The following is a 21,101-nucleotide window of genomic DNA, read 5'->3' on the forward strand; positions in this document are numbered from 1 at the left end:
TTTCTTGTTTAATATGGAAGATCTTTCGTTGCCAGGTCCATAGAGCATAAACTTGTTTTTGTCTTTTTATTATGGAAAATTTCAAACATGCCCTAAAAGCAGAGATCCCCTGTGCTCCTATCAACAATGACCACGTTTGGCCTCATCCCTTTTCCTCCTCTCAATCATGTAACCAGTAAAGATTAGCCTGCATTTCTAAAAGACTCAGCCAAAAACTTAACTTGTGCAGATAATTACTGTAGAAAAATATCGGAAAACAAGCAAAAGAGAGAAAAGTAATGAAAGGAAGGGCATGGACAAGGGGAGGAGCAGGAAGAGAAGGAGGGGGAGTATCACCTGACTCCATAGACACACTGGGAGATTTGGGTTTATCCTCGCCAAGTTCACTGCCCCACATTCATCCTTTGATGGCCAGTCAGGACGCACAACCTGTGCCCTGAATTTTACCCAGCAATATTAACCCCTGCCATACACACATTAATAACATCAACATCACTCTTAAGACTTAATTTTTAAGATTGACCCCAACACGATCAATTAGAAAATACATCCGAGTGCTGGAAAACAGTCTCCTGGTAGCATTTCTATGGAAAAGCCCATCCTGCCTCCAGAGCGCGTGCTCAGCACTTTAAAGCATCGCTTGGTTCCTTCATGCCAACCCCGTGGGGTTGGTATAAGCCTATTGTACAGGTGGACGTATTAAGGCTTACACAGCGAGCCCGCACGGGGCGCCTGGACACGACAGTGTCCGTGGACTTAATACCCAGCAAGCCTTGAGGGCATCCCGGCGAGGTCGGGGACCCAGGATGGTAACACCTACGTTGCAGCCAGGGAAACTGAGGCTCAGCTCTTTTGGGTCCCAAACCAGGTCCTAACTATCCAGGTCGGCCTGGTACACCCGGGGGTTGTACGAATCAAAGTTGGATGGGCATCAAGAGCGGGTCCCGCTCTATCAGTCGCTTGGAGGCAGGGCAGATTCTGAACTTTGAGCCATTAAGGCGGGAGTGGGGGCGGGGCTACCGAGGGTAAACAGCCCTCCTTTCCTTTAAGGCGGTCCGGAGGCGGGGCCTGGAAGGCGGGCGCTCTCCTCCCCTTTAAGGCGCGCCAGGGCAGCGGGGCTCTGACGGCCCCTTTAAGGCACGGCCCTCGTCTGCCGGCAGAAAAGAGGCTTAAAGGCGACGCGTGGCGCGATGGCGGCGGCCCCACGCGCGTGCCGGCGGTGCGGGCGGCCGCTCCCAGAGCTGCTGTTGCTGCTGCTGCTGGCGCTGCCGCCTCCAGGGGGCCCGCCGGGCGCCGCCGCTTACTTTCCGGAGGAGCGCTGGAGCCCCGAGTCACCGCTGCAGGCGCCGCGCGTGCTTATCGCGCTGCTGGCGCGCAACGCGGCCCACGCGCTGCCGGCCACGCTGGGTGCCTTGGAGCGGCTGAACCACCCGCGGGAGCGCACTGCGCTGTGGTGAGTGCGGCGCCGCCCGCAGCGTCCGGCCTGCTGCCCCGTCGGCGTGTCCGCGCCGCGTCCTGCCCGCTGCCTGGCACCGGGCAGGGCGGGCCAGACCCACGCGCGCTCTCAGCTTTTTGTCCCCATCTGCGGACCGGACCCACGGGTGCACTCTTCCTGCTGTCCCCTGCCGCCCCCCTGCATAAGAATGGGCCGAACCCTCGATATGCTTGCTGGCCCCCGGTTAGGGCAGATCCAGGACCACACCCAGGGCAGGACGCCCTGCCTAACCCTCTAAACCCCTTTGGAATACACACAGGCTCCGGGGAGCCTGGAGCCGCTGCTAGGGCCTTGCTGGCGCCCACATTGGACTTCCGCTAACTGCACATCTTTCCACTTCTGCTGCATTGCCCTGAAACCAGCCTGAATCGGGCTTCTAACCGGAGTGGGTGGGTGGCGTATGGCCCCAGGGTAAGTGACCCTCCCTGGAAGGGGACTGGGATACAGCCATGAACAAGCCTGACCGGTGACTTCCTGCCTCCGGCTTCAGTGTCCTTCATCTGGAAAAAAGAGTATTAATACAACCCTGGTTGGGTTTGTCTTTTAAGATTAATCAGTTAATAGGTGTGAAGCCCTTGTGCTGGGCATCATGGCTTGGCGTTCAGCGACCAGAGCTGCTGTGATTATTACTGTTCGCACTGCTGTCCTTGTCAACTTAGTAACAGTTCGTTTGGGAAAATAGCTCTGGGCTCCATGGTCAAAGTAGATTCCCAAGTGTCCCTTTTTCCCACCCTAGTCTGGATAATCCAAGTGCACGGTTGATGCTTAAGAAATGTTTGTTGAATGAATGAGTGAGCACAGCTTACTCTGAGGTGGTGCAGTTCAAAGGAGAGAATGGAGGAAGGTGGGGTGGAACTGTATGATGTAGTTGTATTTTTATTAAATCGCACATGTTTAGTACATAACCTTATAAGATCCTAGATGCTCAACAGTACTAATAGTGTCTCATGTGTTTTCTAAAATTAGCTTATTTAATCTTCTCTGCAGGCTAGTGAAGTGTCCTTACCCTGTGTTATGAGGAAACTGAGGCATGGAGGGGGGGAAGTGTCTTGCCCAGGACTGTGTAGCTGATAACAGGCTGAACCAGAGTTCAGAGCCCAGGCGCTGCGCTGATGCCCCATCCGGCTTTGGGCTCCCCATCCTCACTGATTGTCCCCCTCCACCTGCAGGGTGGCCACAGACCACAACTCAGACAACACATCGGCAGTGCTGCGGGAATGGCTGGTGGCCGTGAAGAGTTTGTACCACTCCGTGGAGTGGCGGCCAGCAGAGGAGCCCCGGTGAGTGCCAGGCCCTGCCCTGAGCCCTCCCAGATGGACTCAGTTGCACCCCTGCTCACACACCCTCCATGACTCCCCATTGTCCTGCAACCAAACCCTAGTCCCTCAGCCCCTGATTCTAGCCTAATTCTGCAGCCTTAAGTGGCAGCCATGGCTACTCTGACTACTCTGACCCACCCTCAGCTTCACAGATTCTTCAGGTTCCATTTTTCTTTTGTTCTGCATCTCTCCCAGTGGCTCTCCCTTCTCCTGAGCTTTCTTCCTTCTCTGTAGATTGTCTGGACTTCCTCCCCTCATGGCCTTGGTACTTGCTATGTTCCCTGCTACAGATGCACTTCCCTCCCATTTTCCCCTTGCTTGCTTCTTCCCAGCCTTCAGATCCAGCTCACCCATCCCCTCCTCCAGGAAGCCATCTCTGACCACTCCACAGCCTGGGCCCTCTCTGGGCTCTCACAGTGCTTGTGCTTCCCCACATCACAGCTGCCTCTCCTCAGGTCCTACCAAGATGAAGAGGGCCCCAAACATTGGTCTGACTCACGCTACGAGCACGTCATGAAGTTGCGCCAGGCAGCCCTGAAATCTGCCCGGGACATGTGGGCCGATTATATCTTGGTGAGTTTCCCTGCCTATGGATCACAGGAGGCTTCTAGGGTGTCCAAAGGGAAGGCAGAGCAGTGAGTGTGGAGACTATCCTTAACTCCGTTTTACAGAGGGGGAAACTGAGGCACAAGAAGGGATGTGAATTGTCAGAGGCAATCCAGCTGGTTAGTTGGAAGGGCTGGGATTCAATCTGGGGCCCCTGGGCTCCTAACCATTAGATTGTGTTCCCAACTGTCCTCTGTGGTTGGACACTTGGTTCATCTCTACTTTTATCGCCATTACAAGTGACACCAGATCTCCATACACCCTCGATGACACTCTCAGGGTCACTTCAAGAAGCAGGACGATATGTTGGGGACTGGGGGAACTTGGTGACACTGAGCTGCTGAGGCCTGATTTTCACTTCCTCTTCCTGGGCGAGTGTTACCTCTGGGAAAGGGGGACATTAAGTGTTGAATGAAATAATGCTGGATAAATGCCCACAGGTCACGGGCCTTCCTGTTCCCTTGACCTGGGTGTAATGCCCTCCCCTGGTGCAGATGAGGAGGGTGTTGATGGCAGGGCTGCTGGGGAGGTTGAACGTAGTGGTGCCAATCTGACTGGTTTTGTGTATGTGCCAGGCCCTGAGTTGAGGTCTGTGCCTTTTTAATTTATCAATCGACACACATTGATGAGCCCTTACCAGTGCCCTCTTCCTGGCCCCGGGGACACAGTGAAAATCTACATAGGCTGAGCCCCACCTTGCTGGTGTCCTGGGAAAGGTGGATGTGACCAGAAAAACCAAATTGAGTGAGGAAACATCAGAAGGCAGCCAGCGCTGTGATGAAGTTGTAGAAAGGCAATTGATGGTGTATCAGTGTCCTGGGGCTCCTGGAACAAAGTCTCAAACACTGGCGGGGACTGTATTTTGGGAAGTATATTGTTCTGGAGGCTGGAAGTCTGAAATCCAGATGTCATCAGGACTATGCTCCCCCAAAAAGCTCCAACGGAGGATCCTTTCTGCCTCTTCCAGCTTCTGGTGGCTCTAGGTGTCCTTTGCTTGTGGCTGCATCACCCTAATCTCTGCCTTCGTGGTCACATCGACTTCTCTCCTTTGTGTCTCCTCTTCTTCTAAGGTCACCAGTCATTGCATTTAGGGCCACCCTAATCCAGTATGACCCCATCTTAACTTACATTTTTATTACATCTGCAAAGACCATATTTCCAAATAAGGTCATAGTCACAGATACTAGGGGTTAGGACTTCCAACATTCAACCTACAACAGATGGCATAATCAGGGTGAGGTGGCTGCCATGGGATCCTGGCCTTTTGGGGCAGGAGTGGGGACAGCAGGAGGCTGGAGTGGAGGCCTTGTATGGGCTGTGGAGAAAGGCAGTGGGTTCAGTCCCTGCTTGGGGACTAGATGTGAGGGTGCCAGGAGGATACCAGGCCCCTGGCCTGAGCCCTTTGGGGAGGAGAGAGCCATCCCATGGGAGGAGGAAGGCTTCTCCTGGGGGTCCTGTAGGTCCTTAGACCATTTTACAGATCGGAAAGTAGAGACTTGGAGAAGGAGGTTTCAGTTTGCCGGGTGGGACACAAAGGTGGGACTGGTCCTTCTTGGAACCATCCCACACAGGGCCACCTTGTCTGTTTTGTTTTCATGGTTTGAGGTTGGCTGGTTTTCACTTTTTCCCCTCAGCAAACCTGGGTAGAACTCCAGGCGTTGGTTCAAAACTCAAAGCAGCTTTTGACACACCATATTATTTTTGAAATTGGGAACTTTGGAAGTCTATATTGGCATGTGAAGTAGTTTGTCCAATGTTTTAAAATTATTATTGAAAGGGCCTCTTTTCTCTCTTTTTGCATATACTATGGGTGTTACTTGTAAGAAAATATATAAGAAAAAATAAGAGTAGTTTAGGAAGGAAAAAAACAAACCTTGTAATCTTACTTCTCAGAGAGACTCACTTTCTGGCTTTTGTGTATGTTTTTTAATTGCGGTGCAGTTTACATAACATAAAATTAACCTTTTCCAGTGTGCAATTCCGTGGTTTTTGGCACATTCACAGTGTTCTACAACCATCATCTCTATCTAGTTCCATCATCTCAAAAGCATTCACTCCCCGTTCCCCCCTCCCCCACCCAGCAACCAGTGATCTGCTTTCTGTCTCTGGATCTGCCTGTTCTGGATTTTGTGTAAATGGGATAACGCAGCACGTGGCATTTTGTGTCTGGCTTCTCTCCCTCGGCATGATGTTTTCACAGTTCATCCACATTGTAGTCTGTGTCAGTGCTTCACTCCTTTTTATGGCCTAGTAATATTCCATTGTGCAGATGGACCACATTTTGTTTATCCGCTCATCTGTTGTTGCACACTTAGGTTGTTTCCGCCTTTTGGCAATTGTGAGTCATGCTGTTTTGAACATAGGTGTTCATGTATCTGTTTGAGTCCCTGTTTCCAGTTCTCTTCCCCCCCCCCCCCTTTTTATTGGTTTCAGGGAGAGGAAGGGAGAGGGAGAGAGAGAGAGAAATACCAATGATGAGAGAGTCATTGATCGGCTGCCTCCTGCACACCCCCGACTGGGGATGGAACCCACAACCCGGGCATGTGCCCTGACCGGGGAATGGAACCCCGATCGCCTGGATCCTAAGTCGATGCTCCACCTCTGAGCCACGCACGGCTGGGCTGTTTCTAGTTCTCTTGATTTATCCCCAGGAGTGGAATTGCTGGGTCTCATGATAACTCCGTTTTTAACTTTTTGAGGACCTTCTGGACTGTTCTGGCTGTTTTTACTGCACATATATTCAGAGGTCACAAATTTAAATGTCTTCAAGGGGCCAGATGGGGAACATAACACAACTGCACAGCTTGTCCCAGGGGCAGCCACCTCCTGTCTCCAGCTGAGGGTTCCCGGGGTGTCAGAGAAGCCTGGAATTCTAGTTTTTGCTGTTGTTTACCTCAAGTGATTCAAACATTCTAAAAATCCTGCCTGGGTAACGGAAAACATATCTGTGGATCAGATACATTTTTTAAAAACCCATCTCCTAATAGTTCTGTAATGTACCATAACCTGCATGTTTTCACAACCCAGTAAACAGGAATATCCTTACCTAATAGTTTTGTGGCATGACTTTCAATTGTGATGGGACAGCGCAAGAATTTCTGTTGCTGATTTGCTGAAGTTTTCCTTCAAATGCTGCTAGACTCCTGGGTTGTTCACAGTTCATGTGACAGACAGCAACCATCCTAGTGTGGCCTTTCTGGAAGGTATTTTCTGGAAGGTATTGGTGACACACAGATTTGGGGGGACCAGCAGGCACCCCACCATGGTGATCCTGTTCGTGATTTCAGAGCATGGAAGGGAGAGCGAGAAACATCAATAATGAGAGAGAATCATTGGTCCCCCCCGCATGCCTCCCCACCTGGGATCAAGCCTGCGCCTGGGCATGTGCTCTGACTGGGAATCGAACTGTGTGTGACCTCCTGGTTCATGGGTCAGTGCTCAGCTGCTAAGCAATACTGGCTGGGCACAAGTTACCATCTTTTTACCCCAACATTCAAGGTGTTAAAAAAAAATAAAGTTCCTATTTCTGTGAACTTTTTATTGGCATCTAACTCACAAAGAAAAAAGTGTGTTCTTCACAGAGGTGGCCTCTGCCCCCCCCGTCCTCATTTTACAATGAGCACTGCCTGTTGTAAAAGTTCCCATTAATGGAACCACATGGCATGCCCACTGTCATCTCTGGTATCTCAACAGCACCATGTCTGGGACACATTTGCGTTTCTGTGTGCTGTGTGGCCCATTCCTGCCCCTTCTTTAGTAGCCTGTTTCATTTTGTGAGTGTAACTTGGCTTGTTAAGGGTAGAGCTGTGGTTTGAGGCACCCAGTGGCTTCCAGGGTCACATGTGCTATTCCAGGTTCACACCCCCAGGACTCTGCCTCTGCCCGATCATTCTGAGCTGTGGCCCAGCCCAGGTCATTCAGGTGGCCCACACTGATGTCCTGTTGGATGTTTTGTAGTTTGTGGACTCAGACAACCTAATCCTGAACCCTGACACGCTGACGCTGCTCATTGCTGAGAACAAGACAGTGGTGGCGCCTATGCTGGATTCCCGGGCTGCGTACTCCAATTTCTGGTGTGGGATGACTTCTCAGGTCAGGGGGCTGCTTGGGTAGCACTGGGAGCCTGGGGGGGGGCTGGGCAAAGCATGTGGGGGCCTAACTTACTGTCACACCACCCCATGGTGAGCATTTCACACCATCATGATAATCCTTAAACAGCCCCGGGCAGGGTCCTTGACTGTGTCCTTTCCTCACCTCTTCCCAATACTGAGGCAGAAACAGAAACACAGAAAGAGGAAGTGACTTGCCTAAGCATACACACCTAGGAAGTGGTAGTGCCAGGATGGGACTTCAGGCACAGGTTGATTCAGATGTTCAAACAACATTCCTGTCTTTCTCCATCCCTTGGGTGGCTTTATTTTCAGACTCTTGGGGAATGATCCCAGCAGCACTCAGCTGAAGTCCTCTCTGACTGGGCCTTGTCCAGCCTCTCTCCTCTTAACCCCTGAACCAATTACTGAAGCTAATTACTAAAGAACATACCAGGCTCTGGTTGGCCAGGCCTGTGCCATATGTCCTTCCCCAGGGTTGAGGTTGAGGTTGTGGGCAAAGCCAGGGTCGAGTAAAGGGATGGGTGCTGGAGTTGGCGCTATGCCAGGGGAAAGGGGCTGGGTGGCTAAAGCCAGGAGGCTGACCTATCCTGTTTCTCCCTGTCTTTTGTTTTTTACTGACATGCAATTCAGAAAACATAAAACTCACCATTTTAAAGTGAATAATTCAGAGGTTTCTATCTTTAAAAATGTGTCATAGAAATCTAAATGTTATAGAGGGTGGATGCAGGGTGGAGGGGGTCAGTGGAGAAAAAGGGAGCATCTGTAATACTTTCAGCAATAAAGATTTTAAAAAGAAAGAAGAAATCTAAATGTTATATGCCAACAGTTCTCATTTGTAAAGGGTCTGAGGAAGAGGGAGGGCAATTCAGGATTGTTCCAGAAGCTTTTAAAACTTCTCTTCTAAATTGAATTGATGTTAAATTTCTATGTAAATCAAAGGATGTCAAATGGCCAGTCCCTTTTTCAGCTTTTAAAAAAAATGTCTTTCCACACCTTTATTCATGTCCCCAGAAACATATAAACAACATGTAGGATTTATTTCATATAAAAATTGGATTATATTATATGCTTCAATTTACAATTTGATTTTTCCATTGAACAATATACATGTACATCCCATTAGAACAATAGACATAGCTCAAACACTTTTTTTTTTTTTTAAATATATCTTTATTGATTTCAGAGAGAGGAAGGGAGAGGGAGAGAGAGAGACAGAAACATCAATGATGAGAGAATCATCCTTGATTGGCTGCCTGCTGCACATCCTGGAGTGGGGATCAAGCCCACAACCCTGGCATGTGCCCTGACTGGGAATCTAACCGCGATCTCCTGGATCCTAGGTCGATGCTCAGCTACTGAGCCACACCCAGCTGGGCTCAAACACATTTTTAAAAATAGCCACAAAACATTTCATAGCTCTCCAATCGATAGGCATTGTACTAGGTTTATACCACTAAAGCCAATGCTGAACATACACATTTTATTTCTATTGGATAAATCTCAAAGTGATTTTTCTGGGGCATAAGTCGTAGTACTTTAATAAATTTTGCAATATTAATTCCCAAACACTGTAACAATTAGCATTCTACGAACATTGGATGTTACTGTTGGTTTGTTTTTTAATTGTAAGCCAGTTTAATGTTAAAACCTTTTTCAGTTTTTAATTTTCTCCTTCATATGCTAATCTGAAGTGTGGGGCCAAGTCTGCAAGTAGACAACCGTTTTTCCTGTATCTGCCATTGTCCCATTAGCTGAGGCGCTGGGGGTGGAGACTGTCACTGACGATGCCCAGAGCACTGTGCTCAGGGAATGCCCACCATAGCCAGGAGTTGGCCCCTGGGTCTTGCTCTCTAGGTGTTCGGTGTCTCATTGTCCTGGGTCTCAAGCCTCACCTTGAGGGACCCCCATGCAGAACTCTGCCCCTTCCCCACAGGGCTACTACAAGCGCACACCCGCCTACATCCCCATTCGAAAGCGGGACCGCCAGGGCTGCTTTGCGGTTCCCATGGTGCACTCGACCTTCTTGATTGACTTGCGGAAGGCAGCATCCAGGAACCTGGCATTCTACCCTCCACACACTGACTATACCTGGTCCTTCGATGACATCATTGTTTTTGCCTTCTCCTGCAAGCAGGCAGGTGAGCCCTTGGGGGTTGCTGTCACAGGGGTGTCATCTGGCTGGTTCTCTGGAACCTATACTGAACAAGTCCAAACAGAGCCCACAAAAGGTTCACAGAACCAAAACTGCAGGGTGCAAGGGTGGCTTCAGGTGGGGATGTATCCAGGTGTTCAGATGATAGCTCCAGGACCCATTCTTTTTCCAGTCCTGGCTTTGCTGAGTGTCTTTGCCTCTCAGGTCTTTAGGACCTATTTATTGAAGGCTATTTCCAACTTAATATTTTCCTACATTCTCCCAATTTTCTGTAGTTGAACATAATTGTTTCCTAATTGTGTAATTAGTGGAAAAAATTGTTTTAAAGAGAGAAAGAGAACACAGCCATATTCTAACCTGTCATTTACTTTAAATCAGGGGTTGGCAAACTGGCTGGCAGGCCAAATCCAGCCCACTATCTGTTTCTGTATGGCTACAAGCTAAGAATGGTTTTCATGTTTTTAAATGGTTGGGAAAAAATGAAAAGAAGAATAATATTTTGTGACATCTGAAAATTATATGAAATTCAGATTTCAGTGCCTGTGAAGAAAGTTTCATTGGCACACTGCCACTCCCATTTGTTTAAGTGTTGTCTATGGCTGCTTTCATGTTCCAAAGGCAGAACTGGGTTGTTGAAACAGAAACTGTCAGGCCAGCAGCCTAAAATATTTATACCATCTGGGTTGTTATGGAAAAAGCTAGTTAAAATGGAAATTATTTTCATTGAGTTATTAACCTTTTAAAAAATATACACACTCAATATAAAAATTTAAACCACCCAGAAAAGGACAAATGCAGATGGAGGTAATGTTACTAACATCAAATGCATCCCCTTTTTGTGCAGAAATGTGCATCTCTTTTTTTTTTAATCCTCACTGGAGGACATACTTAGAGGAACAAAGAGAGAGAGAGAAACATCGATGTGAGAGAGAAACATTGATTGATTGCCTCTGTACATGCCCCAACCAGGGCTCAAAGCCCAAACCTGGGTATGTGCCCTGACTGGGAATTGAACCAGTAACCTTTGGGTACATGGGACGATGCTCGGCTATCTGAGCCACTCCAGCCAGGCGAAATGTGCATCTTTACTGTTCCCCTGCGGTTTTGCAGTTTGTTGGTGTGGAATCTTGTAGGGACTGTGCCAGTCATGGTGCAAGGTGCTTGTTAACAGTTTTGATTGTCAATGTCTTGCCTGCCAGCGGGAACTTCTTTCTGGCTCCAAGTCCTAGATGGAGATCTGAAGGGTTTTTGCTGGTGGTTGGGAACAGTGGGCGGGACTCTTAAATTTCGGGCCCCATGCTGGGCTGTGATGCTGATGCAGTGGTCAGAGGTGGCCACTGCCACTTTGTTGCTCAGTTTTCAATATTGATTGTTGTTTCTTTGGCTCTAGAGGTCCAGATGTATGTGTGCAACAAGGAGGTGTATGGCTTTCTGCCAGTGCCGCTGCGGTCACATAGTACCCTCCAGGATGAGGCTGAGAGTTTCACCCATGTGCAGCTGGAGGTTATGGGTGAGTCCCCCATACCACCCTTTCTCTGTCTTCTCACATCCATCCCCTGAACACTGATTGAGCACCTGCTGTGTGCTAGTGCCTTTGCTGGGCACTGGGAACCTGGCATGAACAAGGTGGACAGTGGTCCCTGCTCTCAGGGAGCACTGGCTTGCAGCAACCATGCATGGCAGTCAAGGTGGGCTTCCTGGAGGAGGTGCCATTAAGATGCATGCTGAGTAGGAGTTAGCCAGAAGAGAATTGCAGCCAGAGGGGGCATTATATGCAGAGACTGAGAGGCTGGAAGGCACATAAGCTCAGGGAGCAGATAAGGTCAATGGGGCTGGTGAGCTGGGTAGAACTGGCAGGGCTAGGACAGTGGCCTTAGACACTGGTGTTTTCCTCAGGGGCAGTCGGTAGCCACGGAGGGTATGAGAGCAGGGGGAACAGCAGGTTTTCACTGATGAACCTTTATGTGCTTGGCAGTGTCTGGGCCACAGCCTTTTTGGGCCATTTCCAAACTTCAGACCTATTATTTATTTAATATATATCTTATGTGTACTCTTTTGTTTTACTTGAATACATTTATTTAAAAAAGGAAATACATATTTTTACCACAGTTGTAAGCTCATGTCTTTCTATTAGATAAACAAATAAATCCATATTATTAAACTAGCAGCCATACCTCTAATGGGCTCCTGAGATGGGTTGAGCACAGGGCCGAGCTGTCATCGAGATTGCTTGAGGAGGGGCCTCCTAGTGGGGATGGGTTGTCTCCAGAGCAAGAGGACAGTGGTACCGTGTCCACTTCTGTGGGGGCTTTGCCCTTCACTGTTACACACATCTCAGAGAAGGCCAGGAAGGCAACACAGCCATTCCCCCCACTATACGTATGGGGAGGGTCCGGGCTTCTGCGGTTGGTCTCAGTTGCCCCACTCTTACCTGCTTCTAGAAGGTGGGTGGGGGGGTGGGGGGGGGGTGGGGTGTGTGTGTGTGTGTGTGTGTGTGTGTGTCTGTCTGTCTGTCTGTCTGTCTGTCTGTGTCTATATGTCCCCCTGGTGGTTGAAGATGGAATGGCACACTCCCCACTGGAGGGGGTGGGGTGGATGCAAGGACTTTGGTCTTTTGAGGTGATACCTGGAAGCTGCAAAGTCATCAGGGTGGAGACCCCACAATACTCAAGTGTCTGTTACATGCAGATGCTCGGGCCTAGGCCAGGAACCCCACTGGGCTTGTCACCAACTCCCACCTGTGACTGGACTCTGAGAAGCATCCCTGTGGCTGCCATAGTTTTCCAAATTTAAATTTTCACATATATTTATTGTTTCTGGTCAAGAAACCATTAGCACTGCTGTTATCAACTTGACCATGACAGGGGCATGAATATCTTCCTGTTTCTTTCTTGAGGGCCAGAGCTGAGCACACAGAACAGATGGAAGGAGGGCATAAGGGTTTCAGATATTTGTGTAAGTCCCTCTTCTGTTCAAGTGAAACCACATTTTCTCTCCATGTGGGTGTGGGTACCTGGACTTGGGCTGTACGCATGATTTTTCATGTGTTCAAAAAATCTTTCTTATAATGAAATTTCAGCCCAGCCGGGCGTGGCTCAGCGGTTGAGCGTTGACCTGGGATCCAGGCGATAGGGGTTTGATTCCCGGTCAGGGCACATGCCCGGTTTGTGGGCTCGATCAATGACTCTCTCATCATTGATGTTTCTCTCTCTCTCCCTCTCCTTTCCTCTCTCTGAAATCAATAAAGATATATTTTAAAAAATTAAAAAAAAGAAAATAAATTTCAGACTTGCAGAAAAGCTCAGGGTGACAAGATCCCACCTCCCCACAGGTAGGTGCTCTCACCATTCATACCCCGCGTTGTGGGGGTAGAGCACAGGCTCAGAAAGGGACAGGCAATGGAGATTTGAGTCTGTTATAAGATCCCAAAGTCCTGCTCTTGGTCTCAGCTTTCCCAAGGAGGGTGGGGTGGCCAGGAGCTGAAGGGTTCTGGGTGGGAGGAAGCCCTGGGATGTGGTGGCCTTGGACGAGGTCCAGGCTATGAGGTGGAAGGTTCTGGGTTAGGTCTGGGCCTTGCCCAGGTCTCTTCCAGACAGAGGGACCTGTGTCTGCCCCTTGGCTCACATGGGGACTTTTTTCTTGGTGAGGCAGATACCGTACTTCCCATCAAGCTGGGCTTTTCTGGGCCAGCCTGGTGGGCAGGCATGGACCTCTGCAAGCTCATGTCTACCTGAAGGTCCTATCCTTCTGTGAGAAACCATCAGGAATATATCAAGATCGCCCTGGGTATGTGGTCTGAGCATTGCTCACAGCAGCTAAAAGGGAAACAGTCATGACTACTCTGAAATTCTGGGCAAAGCTTGGCTTGCAGACGTGTTACCCAGTCAGATGGCCATCTTCCCCCTGTGTGTCTTCTCTCTGTGTGTCTCTGTGTCCCAATTTTCCATTTTTAAAATCCTCGCCTCAGGGTATTTATTGATTTTAAAGAGAGGAAGGGGGGGGAGAGAGAGAGAGAGAAGGGGGGAGAAAGAGAAACATCGATGTGAGAGAAAAACATTCATCGGTTGTTTCCCATATGTGCCCTGACTGGGAATAGAACCTGCATCCTTGTGTATGGGGTGACTCTCCAACCAACTGAGCCACCCGGCCAGGCCAAATTTTCCATTTTTATCAGGATCCTAGTCATAGTGATTAGGGCCCACTCTAATGACTTCATTCTATCTTGAACACCTCTGTGAAGACTATTTCCAAATAAGGTCACATTCTGAGGTCCTGGGGGTTTGGACACCAACATAAGTTTTGTGGGAGGACACCATTCAACTCATACAAGTGTGATTTCATGGCATCGTTTCATGAATAATCCTCTCAGAAGTTATTAGCCCATTTTATAGATAAGGAATCTGAGGCTCAGATAGGTCAAGGTCACACAGCTTGTTACTAGTCCTTGGTTCATTCTGTGAGCAATTATTGAGTGCCTGCTGTGTGCTGAGCCCTGTGTTGGGCACTGAGGACCCAGTGTGATTGGAAAGACCTGGTCTTCATTCCACGGGGCTCACAGGAGACAGACAGCGAGTTAGGATAGCAGGATGGAGGTTTGATGATGGAAGCCTAGTGTTGGGGGGGGGCTGGGAGGAGGTATCTTACTCAGCCTGAGTGAGTCAGGAGACTCGCCTCTCCTCAACATGGCATCTTAGCTGAGAACTGGGTGGGAAGAGGAGGAAGGAATGGTATTCTAGGCCTAGGCCCAGCATGTACAAAGGTCCTGAGGTAGGAACGGGTGAGTTTGGTGTGCTAACAGGAGAGTGAGTAGGAGGTGAGAGAGACTAGCACCAATGTTATGGATAGGGACAGGTCAGGCAGTTCTCCTACCCCAGGCTGAGGAGCTCAGGGTGATATGGAGCCATGGAGGGGATAGGGAGGGGGCAATGGAAAGAGGCTGGAATGTCCTTCACCCCATGACCCAAGCAACTCCTTGGTTTCTTTCTGCCCTGCAGTGAAGTACCCCCCAGCAGAGCCCTCCCGGTTTGTCTCAGTGCCTACCAAGATACCCGACAAGATGGGCTTTGACGAGGTGGGCCAGACCTTCTGGGGTAGGGAGGGTGGAGGACAGGGCTAGAGAGTTTGACAGAGGCTCTGTGCCACAGGTCTTCATGATCAACCTGAAGCGACGGCGGGACAGGCTGGAACGCATGTTGTGGGCACTGTGGGCACAGGAGATCAAGTTCCGGCTGGTGGAGGCTGTGGATGGGAAGTGAGTCCAACTCTGAGGGGAGGGGTGTAGACCATGCACTGGGGGTCATGGATGGCAAGTGAGCCATACCCTGGGGGAGGGATGTAGACCACACTGGTGGGGGCCATGGTGGAAGGGAAATGAGTCCCACCCTTCTAGCCACGCTTGGGTAGACTAGCCCTGCACGCCTGGCCACAGGTCCAGGAGGAGGCACCAGTAATTAAAGAGGGAAGCAGCTGCTCGGCAGGAGGGGCACTAACTAGTGGTGGAATGGCAGACAGAGTGGGTTTTCCACTGACCCCTTCCTGTCCCCCGTTCCAGAGCCATGAACACCAGCCAGGTGGAGGCACTGGGCATTCAGATGCTGCCCGGCTACCAGGACCCCTACCATGGGCGGCCCCTCACCAAGGGAGAGTTGGGCTGCTTCCTCAGCCACTATAACATCTGGAAGGAGGTGGGTCCAGCAGGGTAGAGGGTCTGGCAAGGTGGGTAGGGCAGGGCCCTCCTCAGCCTTCGCAAAGCTCACGGAGGGCATTGCCTGCTCCCTAGGCAGATTCCAAGGCTGCAGCAGGACCCAGGGCCTCTCTTTAGGGAATGTCCTTCCATTGTGCAGATGTAGAAACTGAGACTGGGGAGGGAGAGGGGTGAGCCCAGTTTCCAAAACAGGTTGGGTCCAAGGCCAATTGAGGCCTCTTCATACCCAGCTTCTTTCAAATGTCTAGAGCCTGGAATCTGGCCTTGACATTTACTAATAGAAGTAACAGCCATCTATTAGTCATCAGCCACACTTGGAGAGAGAGGCTGTGATAGGTCAGGATGCCTGGCTGGAATTTGAACCTGGGACTGCCAGGCATGAAGCCCAGTGTGGTGTCCACATATAGGGTAGGAGGGTGCTCTGGAGGGGGTGTCTGGGTATTTGAGATGATGAGTGCTCACTTGGGTTGCCCTCCTTTTCTAAGATTCATTGTGGATGGCATAGGGCAGAGGTTGTGGTATCCAAGAGGCCCTGAAGCCAGAGGAGGTCGGATTTAAGTCCACCCCTGCCCCTTAGAGGGCTGAGCTCTGTAAGCAGGAAGGCACTTCCCAGCCTGAGCTTCATTTTCCCCATATGACAGTCATGGTGGCCTCAGGGGGCAGTCACGAAGATTCTCAAGATCATTTATTCAGGGAACATTTGCTAAGCACCTACTATGCTCCTGGCCTGGTGCTGGTGCTGGGGTCAGGATAGCCACTGGGACAGGCTCAGTCCCTTGCAGGGAGCTCACAACCCTGGGAAGTGGGAGGGCTGATAATAAACCACAAAGAAATAAATCAAAGTGAAATAAGTGAGATACATCTAGAGAGGGGGACTAAGGGTATGAATTGTCCTCAGCTGGCAGCTTTGGGTGGTGGTCAGGAAGGGCTTCCTGGGTGGGTGACATTGGATCTGAAGTCTGAGGGTGAGAGGTAGTCTACCTGCCATTGCGTGGGGGAGGGTGCTATGTGTCAGCACAGTCCCAGGCCCTGCAATGGGAAGGAGCAGCCAGGCCAAGGCGTCTGTTGTTGAATGTTGGAGTAAGTGGTAGTCCAGTGGGGAAGTTGACGGTGGCGGGGAGGGGTATGTTTTCTTCTCTCCTTCTGCCCCAGAGCCTTTAAGCTGAGCTGGCTTCAGGGTTAGGCCAGGCCTTGGTCTCCCTCAGGTTGTGGACAGGGGACTGCAGAAATCTCTGGTCTTTGAGGATGACCTGCGCTTCGAGATCTTCTTCAAGAGGCGCCTGATGAACCTCATGCGGGATGTGGAGAGGGAAGATCTGGACTGGGACCTCATGTGAGTGAAGCCTGGGGGTGGAGCCTTGCCAGGGGGCATGGTCTGGAGCAGAGGCATAACTGGGGCATGGCCAGCGCCCAGAGGTAAAGTATGGAGTGGGGTGGAATTGGGGCTTGGGATGGGGCCAGAATTCAGAGGTGTAGGATGGGGATAGGGCTCAGGGGCCTGGTGTGGAGTAGGTTGGGACCAGGGCTCAGGAGCGTGGTCTGGAGTGGGGTGGAGCTGGAACCTGGGGGTGGTGCTAGAGTTCAGAAGAACATATAGGTCTGAAGGCATCTTCAGGGTAATAGCTCCGGCCAGCTCTTGGAAGTGTGGCAGAAGGGGTACTCTGTGTGTGTGTTTGTAGCCTGTGTGAGGGGTGGACCTGAGAGCAGTCAGGGCTTAGAGCGTGGCCTCAGGCCTATGGGTCAGGTGTGGCCAGCATATTTCTGGAACAGTTCTTTGGGATCTCATATAGGGGGGTTTGTTACTCCTCCCCACCGCCCTGCAGTGTGCAGGGCCCTAATAGTAACTGCATCCCTTCATTCCTGACTGGTCACCGTATCCTTGCACCTTACTCCACTGCCCCATAGCCCTCTGAACCCAGAGCAGCTTCCCTCTCAGCCCCACTCTTCTTCCTTGTGGCACAGCCTCAGAAAACATCCCAGAAACCCCATTCTCTCCAGCTCCAGATCCTTCCATGGCTCCCTAGTACCTTTGGAAAAAATCTACCCTCCTCCTTGAGGGCCACAGACCCCTCTGGTCCTGCCAGTCCAGCCACATAGGCTTCTTGTTGTGCCCCAAACACGCCAAGCCTGCTCCCACCCCAGGGCCTGACAGGGGCTCACTGGTGGGTGGAAGGAGGGTGACAGGGTCTCAATTCTGCACCCCAGCTATGTGGGCCGGAAGCGGATGCAGGTGGAGCATCCCGAGAAGGCTGTGCCCCGTGTGAGAAACCTGGTGGAGGCCGACTACTCCTATTGGACACTGGCCTACGTCATCTCCCTGCAAGGCGCTCGCAAGCTGCTGGCAGCCCGGCCACTCTCCAAGATGCTGCCCGTCGACGAGTTCCTACCAGTCATGTTCGACAAGCACCCAGTGTGAGAGGGGGTTGCTGCGGGCAGTGGGGCTGTGGTCTCACTGTGTAACTGTCCTGGAGGGGGCGGGCGTGAGGTTCTCAGACCCCCAGGAAGGTGTCTTTTTCTCTGCCCACTTCCTCTGTGTGTCCCCTCCATTTCTGGCTCCATTTGAATGCCACCCCCTTCTGTCTCATCTGTCCCCTTTCACTTCCCCCTCCATCTGTCCATTCCTCTCAACCCATTGCTGCCCCTCACTCACCCCCCCTCCAGGTCCGAGTACAAGGCCCACTTCTCCCCCCGAAACCTGCGTGCCTTCTCTGTGGAGCCTCTGCTAGTGTTCCCCACACACTACACAGGGGATGATGGGTATGTGAGCGACACGGAGACCTCGGTCGTGTGGAACAACGAGCACGTCAAGACTGACTGGGACCGTGCCAAATCCCAGAAGATGAGGGAGCAGCAGGCATTGAGCCGAGAGGCCAAAAACTCGGATGTGCTACAGTCCCCGCTCGACAGCGCTGCCCGGGATGAGCTCTGAGGGGCAGTGGCTAAAGCACCACAGCAGCCTCCAGAAGCTTGCTGGGGACAGCAGGGCCCCTGGGGACCCCTGGCAGGCCGCAGAGGACTCTCCATGCAGGGTGGTGGCCTGCCAGCTCTTGCTCAGCAATCGTTCACACAGGCAGCATTAATGGAGTGCCTACTGTATGCCAAGAATAGTGTTTGGCACTGGGAGATTGGGTGGGAACAAGCCATCATTCATCTCTCCATGTGCCTTACATTTTTAAAGCATTGACTGTGTACCAGGTTCATGCATGATGGCAGTGAATGAGGCATAATAATTTCCTCAGTGATGACTCAGTCATCAAGCATTTATTGACACCCCCCACAAGAATCAGGCACTAGTGATACACATTCATTTTTTAAAAATTAATTTAAGTATTTATTGAGTGCCTACTGAATGTTGGGCACCATTTCAGGCTCTGAGAATATTGAGATAAACAAGACACTTTCATTTACTCAAACATATTAGGCACCTACTATGTGCCCGGTACTTGTGACACAAAAGTTCTTATTGACTCAGTGCTTTTATTGAGTGTCTGCTTTGTGCCAGGAGCTGAGCTTGGTGCTAGGGAAGGTGTTTTTTCACTCTTTAATTAGTTTCTTCCCCACACCTGAAGAGCACCTACTGCGTGCACCAGGCATTAGTGATACAAAACAGTATACAGTTATTCAGTCAGCATTTGATCACCCACGTGTGCTAGGCCACAGAGATGAACAAAAAATTACCTTTCATTTCTTCATGTGTTGGGCATTTATTGAGTGCCTGCTGTGTGCCAGACCTTGTGGGTTCCCAGTGGGGTAGAGAATAGCTGAGCTTGTGTCCTTATTTGTCCCCCAGTCTCCTGAGCTGTGTGCAGATCACCACCCAGGAGGGAGGGTGACCATTCTCTCACCAGGGCCTTCTGCTAGTCCCAGTAACCACATGGCCATGTGCAGGTTCCTGCCCCCAGCCCCCCTGGAGGGGGCACATTGAGAAGGGGGGCTGGGTCTCCCCTGCCTCCCCTGGTCCTGTTTGCTTGACCTCCCAGCCCGCATCTCAGGTGTAGGCGTGCTGTCTGCCTGCTCAGTGGCATTCCTCTCTGGAAGCCTTTGGCGGGCTCGGCAGCACTGGGGTGCTGTTTGCAGCTTGCGCAGGATGTCCTCCAGCCTTGCTGTGCCTTCAGCCAGAAATGAATGTCAGAGCTGGCCAGCGGTCCTTTACTCTTGGGGATGGACACTGCTCGCTGGGTCGGATCCTGGATAACTTGCTTATTTTTTAATTAAATTCCTGGTTGATTTTTCACATAAGTCTGTGTTCTCTTCTTTTTTTAAATCCTCACCTGAGGATATGTTTATTGATGTTTAGAGAGAGAAAAAATACATTGATGTGAGAGAGAAACATTGATGGGTTGCCTCCCATAGATACCCCAATCAGGGATCAAACCTGCAACCTAGGTATGTGCTCTGACCGGGAATTGAACCTGCAACCTTTTTGGTGTACGAGATGACACTCCAACTGAGTCACCCGGCCAGGGCTGTGTTCTCTTCTTGGTCCAGTGCTCCGCTCACTGCCAATATACCACACCCAGTCCCCACCCCTGTTGCTGCCAAGGTGTGGGATGGAACCAGGTGCTGGAGAGAGGCTGAGGGAGGAGGGAGTGTGGGTGAGGGGGCAATGAGAGCCCTGTGGCCCAGCCTGTCCCATAAAACATCCTCAAAACAGCCCAGGGACAAATAGCCAAACTCTTTCTGTCCTGTGGGCTCAACTGCAGGATTGTTTCAGGTGACAATGTGGAGGGGGACTTTCATGGTTTGGAATCCCCCAGAAAACAGACCCTAAGATGAGGATTTGGTATGCAAGAGGTCACCACAGGAAGGCCCGATGGAGGTGGGGACATGGGACAAGGAAGGAGGAGCTCTGCAGGGGGCACCAACAAGCAGTTGGACACCTGGGGACCTCAGGGAAACAGCCTCAAGCAGATACCTCACTGGTCCCACCTCAGGGATTTGGATTTTCTGTGTCAAATACTTCAGGGTTCTCAAGATTCTTAAGCTCTTAGGGAGCATAGACATATACCTGAGGCATTTACAAAATAACACATTGTGTGTGATCCTTGTGGAAAATTGGGACATACAACTAAACAAAACAAAATTAAGTCGTCCTTAGACACAACATTTTGGTAAAAAAGCCTTCTAGCCTTATCTATGGAGCATATCTATACACATTTTTAAAAAGAGGATCATGTTGCCTGGCTGGTGTGGCTCAGCGATTGAGCGTTGACCTGTGAACCAGAAGATCATGGTTTGATTCCCAGTCAGGGCACATGCCGGGGTTTCGGGCTCGGTCCCCAGTAGGGGGCGTGCAGGAGACGGCCAATCAATGACTCATCATTGATGTTTCTCTCTCTCCCTCCCTCTCTCTGAAATCAATGAAAACATATATATATATATATATATAAAAGAGGATCATGTTACATAAACTCTGCTGCAACCTGCTTTCTTTTCCCCCATGAAACACATTTATATTTCATAAACAGGGAATCAATTTTCTTTCAAAATTTAACAACATATTGTTTACCTAACCTACACAGATGTCTACCAGTTCTTTTTGGGTTGTAACATAGACTATTCTGTGATGGGGTGGGCCACCATTTTTTGGACCATTTTGGTTGGAGAACATCACAGCCCTTAGTGAACAGTATCATACGATACATCTTTGCTGCTGGAGTTTTTTTGTGTTTTTTTTTGAGAGGGCTTTCCACTCCCACCGAGGGCAGTGCCC

General features: G+C 50.5%; 1 protein-coding gene across 1 annotated transcript; it reads left to right on the forward strand.

Annotated features, from left to right (window-relative positions):
- The first annotated feature begins 1,190 nt into the window (after nucleotides 1-1,190).
- COLGALT1 (collagen beta(1-O)galactosyltransferase 1) lies at nucleotides 1,191-19,627 on the forward strand. The gene is made up of 12 exons (XM_087816806.1): nucleotides 1,191-1,453; nucleotides 2,665-2,775; nucleotides 3,270-3,387; nucleotides 7,378-7,512; nucleotides 9,466-9,670; nucleotides 11,075-11,194; nucleotides 14,679-14,755; nucleotides 14,829-14,935; nucleotides 15,236-15,368; nucleotides 16,594-16,721; nucleotides 17,594-17,800; nucleotides 18,050-19,627. Exons 1-12 carry the CDS (start codon nucleotides 1,191-1,193, stop codon nucleotides 18,315-18,317), a joined length of 1,872 nt encoding a protein of 623 aa, XP_087672932.1. The 3' UTR covers nucleotides 18,318-19,627.
- The last annotated feature ends 1,474 nt before the right edge of the window (nucleotides 19,628-21,101 follow it).

The sequence above is a fragment of the Miniopterus natalensis genome, chromosome 4 (genome assembly GCF_054644295.1).
Source record: "Miniopterus natalensis isolate mMinNat1 chromosome 4, mMinNat1.hap1, whole genome shotgun sequence".
NCBI lineage: Eukaryota > Metazoa > Chordata > Mammalia > Chiroptera > Miniopteridae > Miniopterus > Miniopterus natalensis.

What these genes read in the sequence shown, in the direction of transcription:
- COLGALT1 (XM_087816806.1), top strand. Translation starts at nt 1,191, where the DNA reads ATGGCGGCGGCCCCACGCGCGTGCCGGCGGTGCGGGCGGCCGCTCCCA. An exon ending in CGGCCAGCAGAGGAGCCCCG is followed by an intron (nt 2,776 to 3,269) that starts GTGAGTGCCAGG and finishes GCCTCTCCTCAG; the next exon opens with GTCCTACCAAGATGAAGAGG. An exon ending in GTGGAGGCTGTGGATGGGAA is followed by an intron (nt 14,936 to 15,235) that starts GTGAGTCCAACT and finishes CCCCCGTTCCAG; the next exon opens with AGCCATGAACACCAGCCAGG.